The sequence below is a fragment of the Rhyacophila brunnea genome, unplaced genomic scaffold (genome assembly GCF_057557595.1).
Source record: "Rhyacophila brunnea isolate RB1 unplaced genomic scaffold, BYU_Rbru_1.0 scaffold_4, whole genome shotgun sequence".
Classification (NCBI taxonomy): Eukaryota; Metazoa; Arthropoda; class Insecta; order Trichoptera; family Rhyacophilidae; genus Rhyacophila; species Rhyacophila brunnea.
In genome coordinates, this window is record NW_028233068.1 from 27,031,371 (window position 1) to 27,057,788 (window position 26,418).

The following is a 26,418-nucleotide window of genomic DNA, read 5'->3' on the forward strand; positions in this document are numbered from 1 at the left end:
AAATCGCTCCTCGAGTTACTGATTGGTTTTCTCCACTTCTGTCATTTTTGACGTCTGCTATCTACCTAGTTATATTCGATACTGAAAACTATATAATGAAAGTTTATAAATGTAGAGAATTTCTATTGGATCCATATTCAACACGCATATACACTTTGAAATTGTAAATAGCATTAAATGTCCGGTCGATGGTAATTCCATAAATCCGCTGTTAGTGCAGTCAATAATGTGCTGTGGCTAAATTTTGTTTCACTCTGCTCAGTCTAGCCAGACCCTTATATTAAAAATGAACCAAAACTAATAGAATTAACTGAACACTGAATATTTATTTGCACAGTGAAATGTATATTTCGTGTGTGCACTATATTAAACTGTATTCTGTATTTTGTCATCTACTGAATGTGTCATTGAAACCAAGTCAATAAATCTAATCAGTGTTTGCAGAATGGTTTCTTACAGCACCCGCTTGTATTTTTTAATAATTACCTGTTGGATTTTTATTCTGAATGAACATTGTTCATCCTTTGCTGAAATATCATGAATTGGTTATTCTGTAACTCAGTGCCTTGTAAATGAGGACTTTGTTCTTTCATGTTTTAAATAATTAATTGATTTTTCAGAAAATCTCGCACCACATTCGATACATCTGACACTCGCAGAGAATATGGTCCGATCGTGATTGACTTTGCCAAGGTGCAATCGAAGGTGACCCTCAAATATGACGCTTGGCACAAGGAGGCTCTTGGCAAGTTTGGTTCTCTCCTGGGAGCTGAAATGACAGGTTTCCACTCTCAACTGGCCAAGTCCAGGGCACAATTGGAGAACCAATCATTAGGTAAGACATCCCAGGAAATCTTGTAATAAAGGGTGTTTTTTTTAGAGGTATAGAACTTTGAAATGGAATAAAACAAAGATGACTTTTTATATTGACATGAAATTTACTTTATTCGAAAGATGGCACTGGCATTATAATTTAAATATGACTTCTGGCATATGACCGCCACGGCTGGCTCGGACGTAGTCTAATCTGGAGGTCCAATTTTCGATGACTTTTTCCAACATTTGTGGCCGTATATCGGCAATAACGCGGCGAATGTTGTCCTCCAAGTGGTCAATCGTTTCGGGCTTATCGGCGTAGACTAGCGACTTCACATATCCCCACAGAAAATAGTTAAGCGGCGTTAAATCGCACGATCTTGGAGGCCAATTCACGGATCCGAAACGTGAAACTATGCGGTTACCAAACGTTTCCTTCAATAAATCAATTGTGGCACAAGCTGTGTGACATGTTGCGCCGTCTCGTTGAAACCACAGCTCCTGCACATCATGGTTGTTCAATTGATGAACGAAAAAGTCAGTAATCATGGCTCTATAGCGGTCACCATTGACTGTAACGTTCTGGCCAGCATCGTTTTTAAAGAAGTACGGACCAATTATTCCACCAGCCCATAAAGCACACCAAACAGTCGATTTTTCTGGATGTAACGGTGTCTCAACATACACTTGAGGATTATCATCACTCCAAATACGGCAGTTTTGTTTATTGATGTATCCATTCAACCAAAAGTGAGCTTCATCGCTAAACAAAATTCGCTTATGAAAATCGGGATCAACGGCAATCTTGTTTTGGGCCCATTCACCGAATGTACGCCTTGCTAGGTGATCGTGTGGCTTCAATTCTTGCACGAGTTGGATTTTGTAAGCACGCAAACCAAGATCTTTCCGTAAAATCTTCCATAAAGTGGATGGACACATATCCAATTCCTGTGCACGCTGGCGGATAGACTGATTCGGGTCTTCCTCTACGCTACGCTCTACATCAGCAATGACTTCTTCTGTACGCACTGTACGACGTCTCTGTGGATGCGTGTTATCATTTAGAGTAAACGTGGTGCGAAAACGTTCCATAGTTAATCGAATTAATTGCTCTGATGGACGATTATGTTGACCGTAAAATGGACGTAGTGCGCGATACGTATTTCGAACAGAACCATGATTTTCAAAATAAATTTTCACAATTTGGAAGCGTTGTTCAGGCGTCAGTCTATTCATGTTGAAATGCCAAACCAAACTAAACATAAATCACTTAACAGCTGACAAAATGGCCGCCAATTAAAAAAGTGCTGCCAGCTTAAAGTTCTATACCTCTAAAAAAAACACTCTTTAGAATCCAAATACATTGTTACGATGCGTATTCATTCATAATACATCTAATAATAAAATTTGTTCACAGAGGCAGCGTCTACCAGCGATGCTGTGGGTCTCATTACATATGTCCAGCAATTGAAGCGAGAAGTGATAGCTTGGGAAAGGCAGGTTGACACTTACAGGGAAGCTCAAAGGATTCTCGAAAGACAACGGTTAGTAAAGATGTCTGTTGGCAATGAAAAACTACACTTTTTATGGTGATGTTACATTATTTGAGGTGTCTAATTACAAAAAGTGACATGTCCACAATTCGGAAACAACGTTTTTATGTTTCAAGCTTCAATTATTTGTTTTAACGTGAGATTATTTTTTCCGTTGTATTCTATGTTGAAATTAGAACCAAATGGCAATTTGTTTCAGCTGATAAACTCTTCAATGTAATAAATATAGGCAAAATAAAATTGGACGTAGCGCTACTTGTACCTCACTTTTTAATTTTTTCCGCATAAGGCACTTATTTTCGTGGCATTGTCATGAATTTACCGGATGCTACAGCATGGGAGACTTCATTTTTAATGTTGAACGTTTCCTTATTGATTGACTTAAACACGCGCGAAATCAACCAAGCTTTAAATAATATGAAACACGGACGTGGCGCTTTGTAATAAATCGTGACTTAAAATATTTTTTTTCATAGGGTTTTGTCACGTTTTGGAGTTTTTCAATCAATACATATTGTGTATTACACAAAGTATACGTGCATATTTTTTTTGTCGGTTGTGACCAAATGTGGACTTATCGATTTTTGGAACTAGACGCCTCATTTGATGTATTTTATTGTTTTTAGATTCCAGTTCCCAACGACTTGGCTCCACGTGGATAACATTGAAGGTGAATGGAGTGCATTCAATGAAATCATGCGAAGGAAGGATTCTTCCATACAGACACAGGTAAGAAATGATAGGTGATTCATTTTAAATCATTACATAAGATGATATTTATCGGTTGTCTTGGAACATTTTTATTAATGTTGTTCTATTAGTAATTATCATTTTTTTTTTGTCTTTAAGGTGGCATCCCTGCAGCAGAAGATTGTGGCCGAAGACAAAGCAGTGGAAGTCCGCACTACGGAGTTTCTTGCCGAGTGGGAGAAAGGGAAACCGACAGGCGGATCAACAAGACCTGAAGACGCTTTGCAGCGTTTGCAGCTGGCTGAATCTCGTTACGCCCGACTCAAAGATGAGAGGGATAATGTAGCCAAGGCTAAAGAGGCTCTGGAACTTCACGATACTGGTAATAATATGAATTCCATATATGTATGACTTTAAGTTGGCACCGAAATTGGTTATTTATTATGATGGTGAAATAAAAGAGCGATAAAGCAAGTATGGAACCTGCCATGCTTTCGTATAAGTTCACTCAATAGACTACCATTGTCACTTAGTTAGGTTAGGTACCTTATAATCAATGAACTATAAATAGTTTGTTAAATTGATTATTAGACTGAATATATTTGTATTTTCAATACAGCAGGCAGTGCATCATCTGAACGTATGGCGGTAGCATTGGAAGAGCTCCAGGACTTGCGAGGAGTTTGGTCGTCTTTGAGCAAAGTTTGGGCACAAATAGATGATACCAGGGAGAAACCATGGCTTTCTGTGCAGCCGAGGAAGTTGAGGTAAAAAGAGAAATGAGTGTTTGATTGAATGAGATTAATGGTAATCGAATAAGTGTATAAATGTAATATTTTTTGTATAGACAACACCTTGAAGCAATGCTGACAGAATTGAAAGAGCTCCCTGCACGTCTGCGCATGTATGAAAGTTTCGAATACGTCAGGAAGTTACTTCATTCTTACACTAAGGTAAGGACAGGATTCTATCAATAACAACATAGTTCAATAATTGAGTACCTACTCGAGACTATATTATGATAACCTAGTACTATACGGAAATAACTCAAAATTTCAAAGTTTTGAGTTGATGTTATTAATTCAAAACCTCAAAGAAAGGTTAATTTTATATGTGGATATCTGGGCTAAGTCCTTAAGGGGGGACATGCTCAGCGTAGGTCAAAATGGAGCTTTTGTTCTATTTTCAAAGCATGATCCTGGACATACCTTAAAAGTTGTAGATAATCTATTTATATAATTTTGAAGCCTTATTATCCTTTACATTTATTTTAAACATTTGATGACTGCATAAAGTATTTTTATTACATAAAATAGTATTCTTTTAAACCTCTCGCTCTAATGTTTTAGAATAAAGTTATATTTCAGTACATAAATGTGCAGTGGTGTGAAGATTTTTTACATTTATTAATTTTTAAACGCATTTATAAAACCATCACTATAATTTATATCGACATTATTATAGTGAAATATTTACGATAAAAAATTATATTGATAATCTCTGTGATCCCAAATTTGACAAGAATTAGGCATTTTTTTATTCAAAAAATGGGCAAGATTAACACATTTGAAGATAATTCTAAAGATATTAATTATAAGCTATGTCTTTGACCATTCAAGTGTGATAAACATCCTACGAATAATGATTGCTTTATAATAATTATTTACCTAAGAATAAGGTAGTGTTTTTTTGAAATACGCCATTTCTTTGGCATTCCCCAGTGGTTAAGTTACAACATACGGCCGTAGCCATAAATTGACAAACTATAATTGAAGTAGGGAGTAAAATGATGTTAACGCGCGTGTTTGAACATGTACCGTTTAAAAAAAAAAAAAATTCGGTTAGGTACATGTTAATCTTGACCACTGCACATTTATATACTTACTGAAATATGACTATATTCTAAAACATTAGAGCGAGAGGTTTAAAAGAACACTATTTTATGTAATAAAAATACTTTATGCAGTCATCAAATGTTTAATATAAATATAAAGGATAATAAGGCTTCAAAATTATATAAATAGATTATCTACAACGTTTAAGGTATGTCCAGGATCATGCTTTGAAAATAGAAAAAAAGCTCAATTTTGACCCACGCTGAGCACGTCCGCCCTTAATAATGAACTGTAAAAATTCATTGAACATTGTTAAATTCTATTAAGACTGTATATCACTTTCCATTACAAATCTAGGTTTTAAAATTGAAATCAGAGTATGTGTGAAAATTTCAAATGCCATTATCTTGGAACAAGGTATTTTGAGTTGTTTCCGTAGTGATAGAATTTAATTTATCTGTTTTTGAGCTAAATATACCTAATTGAAGCAAAACTATTTATGGTTAGATGTTAAATAAGCACTTATTAATCTTATCAGGTGAACATGACGATCGTGGAACTTAAATCTGATGCACTGAAAGAGCGTCATTGGAAACAACTGTGCCGGCAATTGCGTGTTGAATGGGCTCTGGCTGATTTAACACTGGGTCAAGTTTGGGATGCTGATCTGTTGAAAAATGAACATGTTGTCAAAGATGTCATTTTGGTTGCTCAGGGAGAGATGGCATTGGAAGAGTTTCTTAAACAGGTATGGTTTTTTCTTTTAGTTTTGTTTTGTTCCGATGCAATGACCAAAAAATCTCATTGCGTTACGTAACAGTTATTTAGAGCTGAAAGTTATCTAAGATATCTAACTTACTTTTATGAGAGGAGTAATAGAAGGAGAACATTATTGTGATCTTGTGATCGTTATTGTTTTGCAGGTTCGTGAATCTTGGCAGAGCTATGAGCTGGACTTGATCAACTATCAGAACAAATGTAAGATCATTCGAGGATGGGACGACTTGTTCAACAAAGTCAAAGAGCACATAAATTCTGTTGCCGCCATGAAACTGTCACCCTACTATAAGGTAATTCTTCTAAGCATTTAGTTCAGTTCACTAGATTATGTAATACTTGTAGAGCGACAGTATGCAGTGCCTGTTTCAAAGGTCAAAGAAAGCTAATACACTACTATAAGTGAGCTGCATTGTAGATTGGCGACTGAAGGACCCATGACATTTATGTAGTTTATTTAGGCCATGTGCGACGTTATTTGCTGAACGAGAAAGTATTTGGATTCCTGCGTGTCGTACTCTATGTGTTGATTGTTCTCTTGTGTATGCATTTCGATGCAGGGCAGGATATTATAGTGCTTTTGCCCCATCTGGACACAGATAAAACTAAAGGTTAGCAGCCAACACAACTTATTCTACTTATATTCATCCCACATGTAATGAAGGAGGCTAGACTTAAATTGTATTGTTACATCAGTGCATAAAAGTGATTTGTAATTATTAATTTGATGATAATGTTCATTTATTTTCTTTGAAAGGTGTTCGAGGAGGAAGCTCTAACATGGGAAGAAAAGCTGAACAGAATCAACGGACTGTTTGACGTGTGGATTGATGTGCAGCGTCGCTGGGTCTACTTGGAAGGAATTTTCTCGGGCAGTGCTGATATCAAAGCTTTGCTACCTGTTGAAACTTCTCGATTCCAGAGCATTAGGTGAGACATATGTACTAAAAATACCGCAAGTTATTGCTTTTTGCTGACTTTTAGAAGAGGAGATAGAGCTGCCCAATCATATGAAAGGGAAGTTACTAAGGCTAATGATTAAATTAGCTGCAAATAATTTTGAATTGCGGATTTATTCGTAGGAAATATCACACAAACAAGTTTTTATACAATGACCTGTCATATTGCAATGAATAATCCCGACAAAAGCAAGCAACATGTTGTTTATAGCCACTATTTTCCAATGCGCTAATGTAGATGATATTGTTTTATGTGTTGTAGTTGTAATATAATCACACTATAGAATCACCATCAAATGTTTTGACAAACAAAAAGTTCATATGAATCCATCTCAAAACTGTTTTTTGCAAACATTGGTGAGATAATGTCTCATGCGCGTGTACACTGTACAGTTTGTAGATTTTCCAATATTTACTAAGTATAAAAAGTCTTTATGTAATAATTTAAATGGATATGATAATTAAATTGATGATTTTTTTTACCAGTTCCGAATTCCTCGGTCTAATGAAAAAAGTATCAAAGTCACCGATGGTGATGGATGTCTTGAACATCCCCGGCGTTCAGAGGTCTCTCGAGAGATTGGCCGACCTGCTAGGCAAAATTCAGAAAGCCCTCGGAGAATACTTGGAGCGCGAGAGGACAAGCTTCCCAAGGTTTGTACCATTGTTTTCTACTACGTCTATGTTATGATTTCTTTTGGTGATTTCTAATAATAAGATAATAATGAGTAAATAAAAGAATTTTAGTATTAATGTACCATTTGCTTATTATATTTTTGGACTGATATTCATTAACTTGGCTGTATATTTGGTTATAGATTTTACTTTGTGGGTGATGAAGATTTGCTTGAAATCATTGGTAACAGTAAAAATGTTGCCCGCCTTCAAAAGCACTTCAAGAAAATGTTTGCAGGAGTTGCTGCCATCTTGTTGAATGAAGACAACACAATAATAAACGGAATAGCTTCACGGGAAGGAGAAGAGGTGAGAATGAAAAAAATTACCATTTTTCTTACAATGGCCACCTATTTAATTAAATTTATTATTTTGTTTGTCTGTAGACAAAGTGCACGTCTCTGAACCAGTGGGATGTGGGTTCGAATCCCGCATCTGGCAAAATTTATATATATTTAAAGTGTGTATGATCCAGAGCAAGGACCCAAAGGAAGGGGCGAATCGCTAAAAGTTATTCCTCTTAACATAACAATATATTCTGTGGTGGCCCATATGCTCAGTTCAGAAGTTAAAATGGGAATTTACCTTGCATAATTTCCTTTTCAAGGATATTTTAGCCTACCCTAGTTTACATACTCCATTTTTTATCTTACTGTTTATGTATATTGTCATTTTTGTTTCTCTGTCTTCAGGTGGAATTCATAACTCCTGTGAATACAGTAGAGCATCCGAAGATCAATGAATGGCTGACGATGGTTGAGAGGGAGATGCGTGTGACATTAGCCTGTCGCTTGAAGGAAGCCGTCGCTGACGTGAAGCAGTTTAAAGATGGCGCCATCGATCCATCCGCATTCATGGCATGGTGCGACAAATACCAGGTACATATTATACAACAGTATATGGTGGATATAAATTTCTCAATTAGATCTATGCAATCATCAGAATTAAGAAATAGAGCTAAACCATTTTAACTAGGTATTTGGTTACTAAGGACACGTAAAATATTAAGTGACATCGTTTTCATTTGACAGATTACATATAATATAGGGAAAATCGATTCTTATAGTATTAATCTACTCCTAAGTTCTCCACAACTGTGAATTTGAATGGATATTTTTTTGATACCTGGACGAAATATTAATTATTGTTCTTTTTATCATTTTTTAAGGCGCAAATTGTGGTTCTGGCCGTTCAAATAATGTGGTCTGAAGAAGTGGAAGCCGCTCTCCAAGCCAGTGGCACGGCAGGTGTCCCGCAAAAGGGTGCCCTGGGCCCCGCCCTGAAACAAGTTGAAGCCACCTTGAATGTGTTGGCTGACAGCGTCTTACAGGAACAACCTCCGCTGAGGAGAAGGAAATTGGAACATTTGGTGAGAGAAATTTTATTTATTCATAATAAAATATTTTTAATCATGAGTTTTAGCAAATGGGCTAGAAAAATTTCACGTCTTCCATAAACAGTAGGTACTTTTATTGCATGACTTTTCTAAAATACCAATTGTTAATGATTTATTAATAATAAAGCTTGCCAAAAGATGTCATGCTCTGCAAAGCCAGTGCGCACGTCGGCTAGGTTGAGGAGGAGATAGGTGAATTTCTCCCTTGAAGTGATCGCGTGGAAACAGTGGCAAAATTCCTAATGGCCTACGTCATGCGTATGCTTGAAAGACACCTTTTCACATTGTCGTTCATCATTACATATTATTATGTTGACGACGTCTTTACTTCGCTGTTGTGCTAAGTGAGTGCACTCCGTGCTTATGAGTTATCCTAACAAGTGCTGCAAAATCTGTTGACATCTTCTGCATACACGCACATGTGATGTTTATACATAACTATGAGAGTACTAATTGATTTTTTTTCCCATAGATTAACGAGTTTGTCCACAAGAGAACTGTAACTCGCCGTTTAATTGCAGCTGAGGTTTCTTCTCCAAGAAGTTTTGAATGGCTCTGTGAGATGAGATGCTATTTTGACTCAAGGAACCCTGATGTAAGTACATAATGATATTTTTTGTATCAGAATAATCAAACAATGAAGTAATTAAACCATGTTATGAGATTTATCATGTACTATTATTTTCGCAGGTTCTACAACAACTGACAATCCACATGGCGAATGCTAAATTCTTGTACGGATTTGAATACCTCGGTGTCCAAGATCGTCTTGTACAGACACCGTTAACAGACAGATGCTACCTTACTATGACTCAAGCGTTGGAAGCCAGACTTGGTGGTTCTCCGTTTGGTATGCTATTAACCAAATCAAAACGATTTTAATCGAAAATCAATATTACTTATATGGTTTTTGTTTTTTGTTTGAATTAACTCGTGTAATGTTTCTGTATTTGTAGGTCCTGCCGGTACGGGAAAGACGGAGTCTGTAAAAGCATTAGGAAACCAGTTAGGTCGGTTCGTGTTGGTATTCAATTGTGATGAGACGTTTGACTTCCAGGCTATGGGACGTATTTTTATCGGATTGTGTCAGGTAAAATTGGACAGATTATAATACTTAATATATTTGTATGTCAAGAATGAAGGACATGATAGTAATGGGATATTTTTACAGGTCGGAGCTTGGGGTTGTTTCGACGAATTCAATCGTTTGGAAGAGAGAATGTTGTCTGCTGTATCACAGCAAGTCCAAACTATTCAAGAAGCTCTCAAGCTGCATCAGGATCAAGGAGACAACAGTGCAAGTAAGTTCATTAATGCCATCCACATTTAATCTTGGAATGAAGACCAGAAAATTTATAAGTACATATTAAATAAGAAATTTATTTCAATGAAATTTATATTAATATGATATTAATGATTTTTGCAGCATCAATCGCTGTTGAACTGGTCGGCAAGCAAGTTAGAGTGTCTCGAGACATGGCCATCTTTATTACTATGAATCCAGGATACGCTGGCCGTTCCAACTTGCCTGATAACCTCAAAAAATTATTCAGAAGTTTGGCTATGACATCGCCGGATCGTCAGTTGATTGCTGAAGTCATGTTGTTCAGTCAAGGATTTAGAACAGCGGAGAAATTGGCTTGCAAGATTGTACCGTTCTTCAAGTGAGTCTTATTTTTTTTCATTACAATATTCGTATCGTTCATCTTCTTTTAAATGACTACATACTCTTCTATTTGTATATTTTTATTTGTAGGTTATGTGACGAACAGCTTTCAAATCAGTCTCATTATGATTTTGGTCTAAGAGCTCTCAAATCTGTACTTGTCTCTGCTGGTAATGTCAAGCGAGACAGAATCATGAAGATTAAGGTTAGTCAATTATTATGATACTGTAATTTTATCTTAACCTGGCACTCGCGGGCTATTGTAGTATGACGAATTCACTCTCCGCGGTGACGGTTTTTGTTTAATTTAACTTCTGTGTTTCATAATAAAAATGGTAATAAAAAATGAGTTTTATGGCTCTTTAGGCGCCTAGACATGTTCAGATTATTTTACAACATTAAACAACCGTAATAAATCAGTCATAATGTCAAAAATATCCGAAGAAATTAATTCTATACAAAGACTCACCATTTAGAAGATTTCCGCCATTTTGTTTTATGTATATGGAGCACTGCAAGGCTTGTATTTTGTTATTCGTCACGCTCGTGCTTGACGCGAGTATAGAAACACTTCACAAATGGTAATAAAATCACACATAATGTTTTTTCCCTGAGTAGGGTCGTAAATATAGCACAATAATTTTAGACTAAACAAACTTTTAGGCAGACACTTAAACAGCTATTAAATATTATTACTGAGTTACATATTTATTTTTACTTTTCACATTTAAAATTGTTTTGAAGAGTGGTAGATTTTATAACACGGACTGAGACATAAAGCCACATTGCAAATACAACACATATATCTAGATAGAGATGTTTTTTTTTTATTAATTTTTGAATTTCCGCACACATGACAGCGTCTTCTGGGCTTTTTATTATTTGCCGTGGGCGGAATGTGTTCCGGCAAATGATCTGTTAAAGTTCTAGGTAACAACCTCAATGGATTTTCACTAGTCGATGGTCTGGGTTGTGGAGTTTTCGTGATTTTCACAGCGTACTTAGCAACTAATTGTTTTATCACGACTAACTGAAATTCTCCTAAAGTTTTTTTACTACCAGTAACAGATTTATACATATAGAATGAATTTAATAAATAGAGGTCAATCATGTGAAATGCTACTTTTTTGTACCATTTCACAGATTTCCTCATGCACGACAAGCTGCTGAGCATCATGTCGGCCTTGTCGACAGTCCCCATATTTTTATTATACTCTAAGATGCACTTTGGCTTCATAATGGGTTCTCCGGTTCTAAAATTAGTTTTACCGGTTGGACCGAAGGAGTCATCGTGCATGGTTGTAAGCATGTGGACATCTCTTCTGTCACACCATTTGAGAGCCAACAGTGGGCTTTTTGACTTTGCCTCTGTCTCCCCCTTTTTCAGCTTTTTGAAGCATGGCATTTCTTTGCGATTCTTACGTACAGTCCCACAAGCATTGGTTTTATTTTCATGGAGGTGTTTGAATAACTGTGGACCGGTGTACCAGTTATCGCACCACAACGAATGCCCTTTGCCCAGATACTCGGTCAGCAGCGTTGTCACAACAGCTCCGGAAATTCCAAAATTTTGGCTATCCACTATGTCTGTCCCGTCACCACAATAAATAATAAAATCTAAAATATAACCCGTCATAACGTCACACAGCACGAACATTTTGATACCGAAACGATGACGCTTCGATGGAATAAATTGTTTAAAAATAAGTCTCCCTTTAAAAACAATAATGCTCTCATCGATACAGAGATTTTGATGCGGAATCATCGTGTCTTTGAAAATTTTGCGTGTATGCTCTAAAAGTAACCTAATTTTATTTAGTCTATCTGAGGTAACACTTGTTGGATCGGAAAAATGGAGCATTTGGAGCAATAACTCATATCGGTCTCTAGGCATTGTCTGACCGAAAATGGGTGCACTTAAAAAACAATCCGTACTCCAGTGTTCTTCTAGTGACAAATGTTTGTTTCGTGTCATGAGCATTGACACCGCAAAAAATGCATATAATTCTGATACAGTTGTATCGATCCAATTATGAGAACGTGATTTTGGTCCAAGTTCTTGAGTATTATATTGATAGTGAAAAAAAATGTTTGTTTGTTGGACTACCTTCAACATTATATCACGGTTTAAAAAATGTTCAAAAAAAAGACACTCAGGCGAAGTCTCAGTCAAATCGCTGTTTGCTATGCCGGATTGAAAATCATCAAACTCATACACGATCGGGACATGGGGTCCGGATGTCCATGTTCTCAAGTGTTCAATTGGCTCTTCTGATATATCTACATCACTGAGGTCAGATGGTTCCAATTCTTCTTCAGATATTTCGTAATCGGAGTCCAATTCCTCACTTAAACCAGCCATATTGAAGTTTGAAAAAAGTTTTCAACCAAACACTCACACGATAACAAAGGTAAAATAGTCCAAAAAAATATAGTCAAAACACCTTATAACAGTTTAATACACATGAATGGAATAGTTAAAAACACATAAACAATAACACAGACAAAATATTTATAAATATTATAATAGTATTCACACAATACAATAGATCGCGTAAAATACGTAATATTTTGTACGGAAAAACGACAAGAGCAATTCCTTGCACAGTCCTCTCACAACAGTGATATTACGCATACTGCGCAAACGCAGTAAAGTGGCGCGATGTTTCAAGCCAAAATTAAATGAGCGTAGATTGACGGCCTGTCGAAGGCATGTCAAACATCGAAGTTTTAGTACTGTAACATAATTTATTTGACAATATTATATATATGTCACCGTTGGTAATGAAATAAGGCAAATTATGGTAGAGATTTCAAAATCATGCGTCATGTATATTCTACATAATCGACCGGCGCATTTTTGCGTACAACATTGGCGACAGAAGCGCTGTAGCCCCGTGGTTTTGCGCAATTTCGCGTACTACTTTCGTGACAGAAGCGGGCGCCGGGTTAAGGGGGGACATGCTCGTCGAAGGTCAAAATTGAGTTTTTATTGTATTTTCAAACCATGATCCTGGACACTCCTTAAACGTTGTAGATAATCTATTTATATAATTTTGAAGCCTTATTATCCTTTATAGTTATTTTAAACATTTGATGACTGCATGAAGTATTTTTGTTACATAAAATAGTATTCTTTTAAACCTCTCGCTCTAATGTTTTAGAATATAGTCATATTTCGGTACATAACTGTGCAGTGGTGTTAAGATTTTTTACATGTATTAATTTTTAAACGCATTTATAAAACCATTAGCATAATTTATTACGAGATAATTTTTGTAAAATATTCACGATAAAAAATTATTTTGATAATCTCTGTGATCCCAAATTTGACAAGAATTAGGCATTTTATTATTCAAAAAATCGGCAAGATTAACACATTTGAAGATAATTCTAAAGATACTTATTATAAGCTATGTCTTTGACCATTCAAGTGTGATAAAAATCTTATGAATAATGATTGCTTTATAATAATTATTGACCTAAGAATAAGGTAGTGTTTTTTTGAAATACGCCATTTCTTTTGTCATTCCCCAGTGGTTAAGCTACAACATACGGCCGTAGCCATAAATTGACAAACTATAATTGAAGTAGGGAGTAAAATGATATTGACGCGCGTGTTTGAACATGTACCGTTTAAAAAAAAAATAAAAAAAAAATCGGTTAGGTACATGTTCAAACACGCGCGTTAACATAATTTTACTCCCTACTTTAATTATAGTTTGTCATTTTATGGCTACGGCCGTATGTTGTAGCTTAACCACTAGGGAATGACAAAAGAAATGGCGTATTTCAAAAAAACACTACCTTATTCTTAGGTCAATAATTATTATAAAGCAATCATTATTCATAAGATTTTTATCACACTTGAATGGTCAAAGACATAGCTTATAATAAATATCTTTAGAATCATCTTGAAATGTGTTAATCTTGCCGATTTTTTGAATAATAAAATGCCTAATTCTTGTCAAATTTGGGATCACAGAGATTATCAATATAATTTTTTATCGTGAATATTTTACAAAAATTATCTCGTAATAAATTATGCTAATGGTTTTATAAATGCGTTTAAAAATTAATACATGTAAAAAATCTTAACACCACTGCACAGTTATGTACCGAAATATGACTATATTCTAAAACATTAGAGCGAGAGGTTTAAAAGAATACTATTTTATGTAACAAAAATACTTTATGCAGTCATCAAATGTTTAAAATAACTATAAAGGATAATAAGGCTTCAAAATTATATAAATAGATCATCTACAACGTTTAAGGAGTGTCCAGGATCATGGTTTGAATATACAATAAAAACTCAATTTTGACCTTCGACGAGCATGTCCCCCCTTAAAACAGTCTTATTATTGTATTATTGAAATACAGTTAGTTCTATGAAATATAATATGCCAAGTCTGATGTTTGTTTCTTCTAATTATAATTTCAGGAGACAATGATCAGTCGCGGCGATCAGTCAGTGGATGAAGCATCGATTGCAGAATCTCTACCTGAGCAAGACATCTTAATTCAGAGCGTGTGCGAGACCATGGTCCCGAAACTAGTTGCTGAAGATATTCCACTTTTGTTCTCGTTGCTCAGCGATGTATTCCCCAATGTTGGATACACTCGAGCGGAAATGACAGGTTATTGAATAGTTAATAAAAACGTCACAGTCAACAAGAGAAATTAAAAACGCCCTCAAGTGGGTTTGTACAACCAACCTTTCAATCAATGCAGTCAAATGCTTTACCACTGGGCTATATCTCCAGGGTTATTTTGATGAAAGTATCTCCTGCTATATTTTATTATGTATTATATTACATAAAAATGTGAACAAAACCATCAACCTTTTGGTTAACAACCTATTGCGCCGCCACAGAGGCTACTTGAGTGTTTATTTTTAAGGAAAAAATATATCACATGCATAACTATTTTACAAGTACTTAAATTTTTTACTGCCGGTAGGTGTATGTATGGCGGGCGGTACCTTGCACGCCCCGGATTTTATTGCAAAAATAAAAAATAAAAATCAATTTACGTTTCAGATGGTAAAAAAGAATTATGTTTCAATTCTGAGTATGTGACGATATTCCCAATGAATGTTGTTGTGTGTTCAACATATTTGTATGTTTAAAATAATTCATTTACGTTAGTAAAATTCCGTTTAAAGCGGGACGTCCAAAGACATCATTTTTGTATGAGCGGCGTTTCGTTCACGGAAAAGTTCGCGCCTTAAGACGTCATTGGCCACCTCTACACTGCACACCTACACACACACTATTTTTTTTTAAAGTTTTAAATGATTTGTTTTTAAACCTTTGGACGAGTATGGATTTTTTATTGAAATGCCTTTATTTTTGCTTTGAAGGACTGAAAAATGAAATTAGGAAAGTGTGCGCAGACGAATTCCTCGTTTGCGGCGAAGGCGATGAGCAGGGAGGAGCCTGGATGGAAAAGGTAACCTTACACTTCATCTTCATTCTTGTATTACGTACATAAATAGTTTTTTCTTTCATAAATATTGAAGTTAAAATCGCTACTGGCTATAATACAGCTAATTAATTTACAGTAGAACTTCGAATAAACTTATACGCTGATAATACAGTTACTGTAGAAACAGCGATATGTTTGCTGCTTACCATTATACAGCTAATATGTAATATAGCTATTCCACCTCATTTTTCAGTTAATAATTACGAGTATATTCTTGATGTGTGCTAGAAATAAATTATTCTGTAGTAAACATAAATGTCGTCCATATATGATAGTTACGCCCTAAAGGGGGGATGTCTGATATAGGTCTGGGGTAGAGTGAAGTTGTAGAAAATGTGACAAACTCACTAAATATAAAAAAATAATAATAATAAATATTCACTGCGAACATTACCTACATTGAAACAGTTTCAACCAATTTTTTTTTTTAATAAATGTGGGGGTGGGAGTTAAAAATGTAATATAATTTAGACACAAGGGGTGGGGTCAAAAATGACAAATATCATGTGGCATCATTTATGGACGACCCCATATTATGTATTTGTATTTAAAATGCTAAGCATTACCATTTCAATCAATCATCCTTCATTCCTATTGAATGGTATGTATTCTAAAAAAAATTTGCATACAAGCGAAGCACATAAAGTATGTTTACCTGTACAATAACCATACTGGTTGCTACTTTTTGTCAGAGTTACAATTTTATTGTGATAATAGTTCTTTATTCAATGCTTTGTGACCCTCGTTGTCTAATGTGTAAGGCACTAAATTCTCATACCTGGGGTTTCGGGTTCGATTCCCGGTGAGGTCACAATACATCTTTGTGATTTTCTCAAGTCTGAGTGTTTCTTAGATTGTTTTACGGCTATTGCATACTACACTATTACTACACTGAAAACTACATTGAAAATAATATTTTACACAACAGTACGTGAATTAAAGTTATAATCAACCAAATTTCTTTAATCTGTTTAAAGTGACCATTGTATTGAGCAATTTGTGTTTGTTCTTTTGTCTCTCTCTATTGCATTGTCATCTTGACGGACATTACTTAGGACTTCATTAGGGATAGCACATGGGTAGAAAAGGTCAGTCCGCCAACAATATCTACTGCACCGAAAAAGATTACTTCGAAGATTTTTTACATCGCTTTTTTTTGTTTTGTGTATTATTTTTGTTATGTTGTGAGAACACGTTACACATATCAATGGTCTATTTCAAAACATTTGATTCTAATGCTTCTTACATTACATACACATACTCAATATATGAAATACTTTTTATGCAAAATTTAATTACATTTTTGAAATGGACCGGTGACTTGTGCAAATAATGTTTATTTGTTTTCCCACATTGTCGTTAACTTATGTTGCAAGTTTTTGGTGCTTATATTTTGTCCCCTTCACCGAAACACTATTTTTTTTATTGTATTGTACTTTGAAATGTTATATCATATGACATTTGTTATTTTTTAGAATTGTCATACATATAGTTTTGTTTCAACAGGAATTAATGTAGTAGTTTTTATTGTCATTTCGTACCTATCATAATATTATCCAAGCATTATTTTTTTATACACCTAGTTGGTTTGTGATTCCGGTAAAATTTAATGTTGCCATTATTTAATCTTCATTTTGCATGATTAATATTGGTTTATTTATTAAAAATACAACTATACCTCCTGTGTTTCAAATATTAATAAACATAAATAAATTCTTGCTGGTGTTACTCATTAAATAATATTTTTCTATGGAATCAAGTATATTTGAATTTCCAATGGAACTCTAAAATTCTTCCTATGTGACGAATTAGTGTTTTTGGGCTTTTACACACTTTGTACATCTGATGACAGATGAATTAATAAAGTTATTTCTGTAACAATAAATAATAAGGTCCATATAATAATGAATCATTATAGCAAATAATAAAACAAAATCTTACCATTTTAAGACATTAATATAAAGAAAATGTAACCATGTTAATCCAGGTACTACAGTTGTACCAGATCTGCAAATTGAACCATGGCCTCATGATGGTCGGTTCATCAGGCAGCGGAAAGTCCACGGCTTGGAAGGTTCTACTCAAGGCATTGGAAAGGTCATTATTACATCATTTATGTTAAATATAACATGGAAATTAAAATTTTTAACTTTCGATATTAACGTATCTAATGAAGTACACAGTGGAATTATTGTTTCTTTAATACTGCTGGCCGATTTTCAGATTTGAGGGCGTGGAAGGCGTGGCCCACGTCATTGATCCCAAAGCGATGTCTAAAGAGACGCTCTACGGCGTGTTGGATCCCAATACCCGGGAATGGACCGATGGTCTTTTCACACACATTCTAAGGCAAGTATTATGTGTATAATTAACAGACACAATATTAAATGTGTAAAGTGCGTCCAAATTAATAGAGACCATTCGAACATTGGGTATTTTGAATTGAATATGAGATACTTCCTAGTAGATTGTGACAACTTTAACTAGGAGGCAGGTGGTTGGCAGTCAGTGATACTAGAGCCACGGTCTACCCTCTTATTAAAAGTTGTTCCGGTTTATATGTACCGTTACACAATCTGATGCTATGGAATGCTTAACTCATTTAGTGCTGGCATCGCGACTGGCAAGTTTGCATTAGTTTATAAGCATAGCAGAGGACGGCGCCGCATTTCGTGGCTTAAGAACCTCCATAATTGGTACGAGTGCAGCTCCACTGAACTGTTCCTGGTAGCAGACGACCAAGCTAAGATCGCCTTGATGGTGGCCGACTTCCGCTAAGGGATGGCATAATAAGAAGAAGATATAATTAACATGATATTTAAATTTAGTAATTAAATATTAATTAACAGGTCAGCAGTGATTGTGTTAATAGGTCGATATCTTCCATAAAATATCATTTTTATGGGAGATCACCTTATAAGTATTACACTCAATCAATAAAAATTTGAATTTTTTACATGAAGTTAGGTGTCCAACTTGTGATACCAATGCAGCCATCCTTGGAATGATATTTATAGCACACATACCAGATTTACATTGAGACAATGGATGACTATATTATTTTAAACATTGTTAATTTTTAACTGTTTCTTTTTTGATTATTTTTTAGGAAAATCATTGATAATGTACGCGGTGAGATTAACAAACGTCAGTGGATTATATTCGACGGTGACGTTGATCCAGAATGGGTAGAGAATCTCAATTCTGTCCTTGACGACAATAAATTATTGACACTGCCCAATGGAGAGAGGTTGAGTTTACCGCCCAACGTCCGAGTTATGTTTGAGGTGAGAACAATATAAAACAGAAAAACCATCTAGCTTATTTTGATATTTGGACCATATAGTAAAGTGCTGATTATGTAAATTGTTTCATATTTAATAAATCTAAAAGATATTAGTTATTATGCGTTAAACTACTGTGTTTATTAAAATATGTAGCAGGTTGTTTCAGATGTTTTGTGTTTGAAAATAAGACAATTAAAATAATGATTTTGTTTTTTTGTAGGTTCAAGATTTGAAGTATGCAACTTTGGCCACCGTCTCTCGATGCGGTATGGTTTGGTTCTCCCAAGACGTGCTGACCACAGAAATGATCTTCGAGAACTATCTTATGAGGTGATTATAAAAGTTACTACTTTAAATCCTTATTACAAAGAGAACACACTTGAAAAGTTGTATTTCTGTTTAAAAAATCTTGTGATATCAATGATATGACTGATGTTTTCTAGATTAAAGAATATTCCACTGGAAGACGGTGAAGAGGATTCTCTGAGTCTTCTGCTGATTCCTGGTAAGCAAGCCAATGCACAAAGCAACGAACAAGCCACTCCCGATGAAATATTGTCTCCAGCTCTTCAGGTAATTTCAATTCAAATTTATTATATAAATCTTACTATCTTAATATTTCTGTAAAAATTTAAACATTCATATAATTAAAATCATCTGAACTTGTTTGTTCCCATAATTATTATTCTTGATAACAATTTGGATTTGCTTTTAGTTTTAGTTTAATTAGCAAGAATAAGGAATACCTTTTGGCTAAGTTAGAGATATATGTAGATCATTCTGCAATGGCCCCATAGACGATTCATAAGTATATTAGAATGGTATGCTACCATGCCCATGTTGCCACTGTATACTGATTTACCTATATACTACAATGCTAGCCTTAAATAACTGACGAATTAAGGTATTTTGACGTTTTGATGAATTTGGATTTATATAGTTTTTCTTTACTGTTAGTAAAAATAAAGATGAATCTTTTATACCTTAATGAAATTCCAAATCTATATAAGTATACAATTTAAGTATGAAATTCAGCTGTATTAATTTATTCCCATAGACCCAGCGATCAGTAGCGGCTCTGTTAGGACCTCTGTTCTCAGCGGACGGCTTAGTAGTGCGGTGTGCGGAGCGTGCAGCCACTTTGGATCACGTCATGGACTTCACCAGGCACCGAGCTCTCGGATCTCTTTTTTCCATGCTCAATCAGGGAGTCAGGTTAGTGTATTAATTTTCTGACTCATTCATAATAAATCTGCAATTAATCAGCAATTATTTGACTTATTATAATATTATTTGTACTTTCTATTTCAGGAATGTGTTAGCTTATAATAGGCAACATCCAGATTTCCCGATAAGTCCTGAGCAAATGGATTCTTACATTCCGAAAGTGCTCGTTTATTCCTTGCTTTGGTCATTCGCTGGTGACTCAAAACTTAAAGTGAGTATTTGAGTACTTCTTCAATCTTTCTTTTGACAACACATCACATGCTTATTTTGTTTTTGTAACACAACTAACTTGAGTGTAATATTTGTGTTATAATTTTAGGGTCGCTGTGAACTCGGAGACTTCATTAGATCCATCAGCACCGTTCCATTGCCACCTGCCAATTCCAATCAACCGATTATTGATTTTGAGGTAAAATTAATTTGTAGCATATGCCTTATTACAAAAACTAAATATAAATAAAAACTTTAAATATAATGTTGTGAAGGTAATAAAATAATGTATGTGTTCTTTCCTATCTCAGGTATCTATAACAGGTGAGTGGTCGCCGTGGTCCGCCAAAGTGCCGCAAATCGAAGTTGAAACACACAAGGTGGCGGCGCCAGATGTTGTAGTGCCGACTTTGGACACTGTTCGTCATGAGGCGCTGCTCTATACATGGCTCGCAGAACACAAGCCTTTGGGTAAGGCAAAAAATATATATGTACAGTAGAACCTCATTAAAAAAACACGGATAATTCGAAATTCGCCGTAATTTGAAATTTTCGCAAAGAAAAAGTCCCTTGAACAATATTTTCATATAAAACCATACCTTTAATTCGAATTTCGTAATTCGTAATTATTTCAGAGTCCTGGCGTATAAAAATATTCAATAAATCGTAATAAAGTACACTATTTCATAAGCCAGTCATTGAAAATTGTGACAGACTTTTCGTAAAACATCATAAATTACTTATTTTAAGAAGGTAATAAAAATAATCCTGACATTTTATGACCCATTAACACACATGGAACCGGAAATTTGGTAGGCACATTTATGATCGTAAACGATATTGATGAAAATCGATTTTTTTTTTTAATTTTAATATTTTTCCCCATACATTTCATAATGCGTAATTGGATTTTTTTTTCGATTTTCAGTCCCGTGGAATTTGTATTAATGAGGTTTTACTGTAAATCTAAATTTAATGTAAATTGTTGTAATTTGTGACATTGTTGATTCAATGTGAACTGATTTTGAATTATGAAGGATTCATTGTCAAGGTAATTTGCTTTGTTTGTGTTGCATGTTGGGTATTGAATCGGTAATGTTGTTGTGATAGGTACATGTAATAACAAAACGTGTTTGTTTGGGGACAGTATTATGCGGTCCTCCTGGGTCCGGTAAGACGATGACTCTGTTCAGTGCGTTGCGAGCTCTGCCCGACATGGAGGTGGTAGGGTTGAACTTCTCGTCTGCCACCACTCCCGAGCTACTCCTCAAGACCTTCGACCACTACTGCGAGTACAGGAAGACACCCAACGGTGTGATCTTGGCACCAGTGCAGGTATACGCGATCTATATACCTAATCTATACAGCATTTTATAAATATATATTTGACCACATCCGTAATCCGTAAGATTTAAAAAAAATATTAACTTTCATATCAACAACGTTCACTGCTGGACAATGATTGTATTGATATTTTAATTTCTCGTGTATGTTGAGATTCATAACTAAAATCGCATTATTGATGTGAAAAAATCATTCAATAGAACGAGGGATTTCCAAAAATAGATCAAAGAGGCTAATAAAATTTACCATATTTCATTTGCCGAAATAGTATGTAATTGGTTGGGATTAGGGATTCCAATCCCGGGATCCCGAGCTATTTTCGATACCTATGAATCCCGGGATTGATAAACATAATCCCGGGATTTCGGGATTGATTTTTTTATCAATTTTTATGGAAAATAAAATAAAAGCGAAAATATAACATGCTTCGCACTTTTAACAAAGTAGTTCCACCATGATCTCATACGTTTTACGGCAGTTTCATATTTGGATGACTAATTAGATTTATGCCATAAGTACGCCATGATTATTTGCTTTACTATTTTAAATCTCGCTAATCCATTCATTAAGTTACTATCAGAAACAGCAATCTCATATTAAATTCACATTATTATTTATATTACAATATTATTTACTCCATTAAACTTATGTATTTCCAAGATTGAACGTCGATATACCTACAATATTAACAATAAATGACTTAAATAATATAAATTATACTAGATTTATTTTTGACCGATTTTATCAATGTTATTTGTAAATATAAAATTTTTAATTAACAATGGAAAAAATGCCAATCCCGGGACCAGTCCCGGGATCCCGGGATTGTCAAATTGTAATCCCGAAATCCCGGGATCAGAATTTTGGCTCGGGATTGGATTCCCTAGTTGGGATGCCTTAGGTTAGGTTTTGTTGATCACAATACTATTTATTCATTTAATCAATTTATACTGTAGAATAACTTAACACTTTACGGTCCGGTAACGCCACATTGGCGTCCTTTGCAAGCCGAACGTTACGATCCGGTGACGCCTACGTGGCGTCCTCACATAGGCATATCTTAACTGTGAAAAATAAATATGAAATTTAATATTTGGTTGCAAGATCTATCGACAGATGGTTGAATGACATGTGCAAGAAGTAAAAGCACGATGGAAAAAAAATATTGCGCGGTTTTTACTTTTACAGATATGGCGGACGTAATACCATTCAGTATTTTTTTGTACCTATACCATTTTTTTAATTAGTTACAAGCCCGTTTCTAGGCGGGTGAATCACGAGACATAAACAAAAAAGGTAATAAACACTCAATGTTATATTCCAGTGTCGTCACTTCAACTTCGAAATTTTATTGTCGACCCTTTTCAGTGGTAGTCAACCATTTATGAACCTGCATTCTTTTTTTTTTTTAAATGAACGCGATTTTTATCTATGAAATTGCGTGCTATTTGATATTTTGTCTTTAATGATTTACTACCCATGAAACGTCCACCATGCTTCATCATCCATGATAGAAATTTTATCTTGAAAATGAGAACAGTTATAAATGTGAACTTGTATCGCGTTGTCATTTTCGTTCGATTTTTTCGGGAGATTATTGCTTGTGTAACTGCATAAATAATAGCTATTATTATTTATATTGCACTAATTTCATTGAAAAAATAATTAATCTAAGTATATTTCAGCTAGGATATATATTTTTTATTAGTTTTATCTCCAAAAAAACTTTTTAAAATGGAGGACCATTCGTTTTTAAACAGAGGAAAACTATGCGGATTTTATGTCAGATATTCCCAGTGACTGAAGATATCGGAGATTTTAGTGTAATTTTCAATCACAATCAAATATTTCCGGGGATTTCCGCAACTAATAAACGTTTAAGAAGAAAGTGTAAAGTGTGTTCCTCACATAAACTTCGAAAAGAAACTATTTACATGTCCAAAGAGTGTAAAGTACCTCTACATCTACATATTGGTAATTGGTTTTCTTCGTATAATTTAAAAAAAAGTATATTAGTTGTTAGTTCATTTTACATTCATAGTTTTATAAACTATTTCAAATAATTTCAGCTTTAGTGTGATAATAATTATTTCGTGCCTAGCCAGTTATATAAAGGTATTATCCATAAAATTGAGTGTTGATTCAAATATTTTTGTGGAATGTAGATGTTTGTTTTACAATCCTATTGCTCATAGATTTTGTTATATGATTTTTTTACGCACGCCTCTGCACTGTTATTGGATTGTCTCGATTCCTACAATAATACCAAATTGTAATAAGCGGTGGGAATGTATATTATGCGTGCATTTTATTTAATTGAATTTACTCGAAAAGATGCACGCCACTGCACTGCCTTTATCGGCTAGGCCATAAAAGTCGTAAAACCAATAAATCACTAGTGAGTGTTCGGTCGGGAATGAATGTGCATTTATTTTTAAACACTTCACAGTTTGTGTGAAGTCTTTGTTATTTTATTATATTTGATATTCAGAGATATGAGTAGCTAGCGCTAAAAATGAATTGATACATATTCTATAGAGGTGTAAAACATTTTGTATTTGAATATTTTATTATATTTTTTAATTAAAAAATAATATATTGTGATGCTTTATATCAATAGGCTGTTTCCTTTACATTATATTTATCAAATTGAACTAATCTAATAACATATAATATACAATTTACGAAAATTTACGAATTATATACTTTATCTTTATGGAACGCGGGCCAGAGGTTGACAATTGTTGAATAAATGACACAATTTGATGCATTGATATATTTTAAGTATTTTCTGAAAATTTTATTGAAATATATCAATAGGTTCAAAAGTTATATCATTTTTAACTTCGCGATCGAAATTTGTTGATTTTCATTAAAAAGTACCGGATATTGGTGTAGGTACTTCGCGAAAATTCGCGGACCGTATAGTGTTAATATTGCATAATTACAGTATTACATAATACTGTTTTAATAATATTTCTTTGTTTCTAAATGTCATGTTGTGAACGTCTTAAACTTATAATTTGTAATGTCCACAATATGTAAAATAAATTGAAAATTGAATTGAAATTGAAATTGGTATCGGGCTGAATATGTTAAGAGAAAGATTACAATTTATTCTTACCCTTGAAAATTCTGCTTTCTTCTTTTTAGCTTGGGAAGTGGCTGGTTTTGTTCTGTGACGAAATCAATTTGCCTGACATGGATCAGTACGGCACCCAGAGAGTCATCTCCTTCCTGAGACAACTCTTGGAGCACAAAGGCTTCTACAGAGCTTCTGGTCAGTTTATTACCATAAAACCATATTAAGTCAAACTATTTTTTTATGTTTATTGTAATTATTGTTCTGTATGAATATTACTGTATGGAATAAATTTAACACAAATGTATTATTATTACTCTGGACTAATATATTCATTATCTAAAAAACCCAAGGATTTATACATCGTTATAGTTTTATTTGTATTTAAATTTTAAAAGTTAAATTTAGATAAACTAATATGAAATGTTTTGTCATTCAATTGTAACAATACATTGTGTATATGTAACGTTTTAGATCATTCCTGGGTATGCTTGGAGCGCATTCAATTTGTGGGAGCTTGTAACCCTCCCACGGATCCCGGCCGAAAGCCTCTCAGCCACCGGCTGCTACGTCATGTACCCGTCATCTACGTCGACTATCCCGGAGAGACATCACTCAAACAGGCAAATATTTCATTACCTTTGTAAGCATTTCCAGAGACGATGGTTATTTACCGACCATATCCGATCCTAATAGGATCATATGGATCTCCACAGAGTGGAGGTTTGTATTGACAGATTTTGTTTTTTCGAGAAATGGATGTCAGCCACTTGCTCAACCTACTAGGTCCATATTAAAAAACAATATGTGTACTTGCCCGACCCAGGATTTGAACCTGGGACCACGACGCAATAGGCCAACACTTAAGCCGAGCGACCATCATGGATTTACAACTCTACCAAACAATCTATAATCGAACTGAAAAAATAACATCTCATATATGGGATATAATTTAATTAATTGTAATTTTTAATACAGATCTACGGAACTTTCACTCGTGCCATGCTGCGAATGATGCCTTCCCTTCGTTCTCAATCCGAGGCGTTGACAAACGCTATGGTTCAATTGTATCTCGCGTCACAGGAAAGGTTCACGCAAGACATGCAGCCGCATTATGTTTACAGTCCTAGGGAAATGACACGATGGGTGCGAGGCATATGTGAAGCCATCAGGTAATATTCCTCTAATAAACATTTTTTTACATTGCACAAACAATTGTTATTTCCTTTGTGTAATATAATTGTTTGTTTGTTTTTAGACCTTTGGACAGTTTGTCAGTAGAAGGATTAGTGAGACTATGGGCTCATGAAGCGCTCAGATTGTTCCAAGACAGGCTGGTCGATGATACGGAGAGGAAATGGACCAATGACAATATAGACGCTGTAGCCATACAACATTTCCCAGGTGAAAA

General features: G+C 34.7%; 1 protein-coding gene across 3 annotated transcripts in view; it reads left to right on the plus strand.

The window, feature by feature from the left end:
• Dhc64C (dynein heavy chain, cytoplasmic) overlaps positions 1–26,418 on the plus strand; it is a 63,935-nt gene that overhangs the window by 16,077 nt on the left and 21,440 nt on the right. For 2 of the 3 annotated variants that reach the window (XM_085954873.1, XM_085954874.1), the window contains 36 exons: positions 621–835; positions 2,234–2,360; positions 2,996–3,098; positions 3,219–3,441; positions 3,679–3,826; positions 3,907–4,012; positions 5,433–5,642; positions 5,818–5,964; positions 6,429–6,601; positions 7,117–7,284; positions 7,449–7,614; positions 7,998–8,183; positions 8,474–8,674; positions 9,174–9,296; positions 9,392–9,551; positions 9,658–9,791; positions 9,873–10,002; positions 10,128–10,365; positions 10,458–10,572; positions 14,812–15,007; positions 15,733–15,821; positions 16,913–16,945; positions 17,845–17,954; positions 18,081–18,206; positions 18,967–19,144; positions 19,365–19,474; positions 19,588–19,717; positions 20,202–20,359; positions 20,456–20,582; positions 20,691–20,780; positions 20,893–21,052; positions 21,729–21,916; positions 25,079–25,205; positions 25,482–25,630; positions 25,986–26,179; positions 26,266–26,411. In XM_085954873.1, the coding sequence (XP_085810999.1) occupies positions 621–835; positions 2,234–2,360; positions 2,996–3,098; positions 3,219–3,441; positions 3,679–3,826; positions 3,907–4,012; positions 5,433–5,642; positions 5,818–5,964; positions 6,429–6,601; positions 7,117–7,284; positions 7,449–7,614; positions 7,998–8,183; positions 8,474–8,674; positions 9,174–9,296; positions 9,392–9,551; positions 9,658–9,791; positions 9,873–10,002; positions 10,128–10,365; positions 10,458–10,572; positions 14,812–15,007; positions 15,733–15,821; positions 16,913–16,945; positions 17,845–17,954; positions 18,081–18,206; positions 18,967–19,144; positions 19,365–19,474; positions 19,588–19,717; positions 20,202–20,359; positions 20,456–20,582; positions 20,691–20,780; positions 20,893–21,052; positions 21,729–21,916; positions 25,079–25,205; positions 25,482–25,630; positions 25,986–26,179; positions 26,266–26,411 (5,384 nt within the window). The remainder of the gene's footprint in view (positions 1–620; positions 836–2,233; positions 2,361–2,995; positions 3,099–3,218; positions 3,442–3,678; positions 3,827–3,906; positions 4,013–5,432; positions 5,643–5,817; positions 5,965–6,428; positions 6,602–7,116; positions 7,285–7,448; positions 7,615–7,997; positions 8,184–8,473; positions 8,675–9,173; positions 9,297–9,391; positions 9,552–9,657; positions 9,792–9,872; positions 10,003–10,127; positions 10,366–10,457; positions 10,573–14,811; positions 15,008–15,732; positions 15,822–16,912; positions 16,946–17,844; positions 17,955–18,080; positions 18,207–18,966; positions 19,145–19,364; positions 19,475–19,587; positions 19,718–20,201; positions 20,360–20,455; positions 20,583–20,690; positions 20,781–20,892; positions 21,053–21,728; positions 21,917–25,078; positions 25,206–25,481; positions 25,631–25,985; positions 26,180–26,265; positions 26,412–26,418) is intronic. The other variant, XM_085954875.1, reaches the window with a different exon arrangement.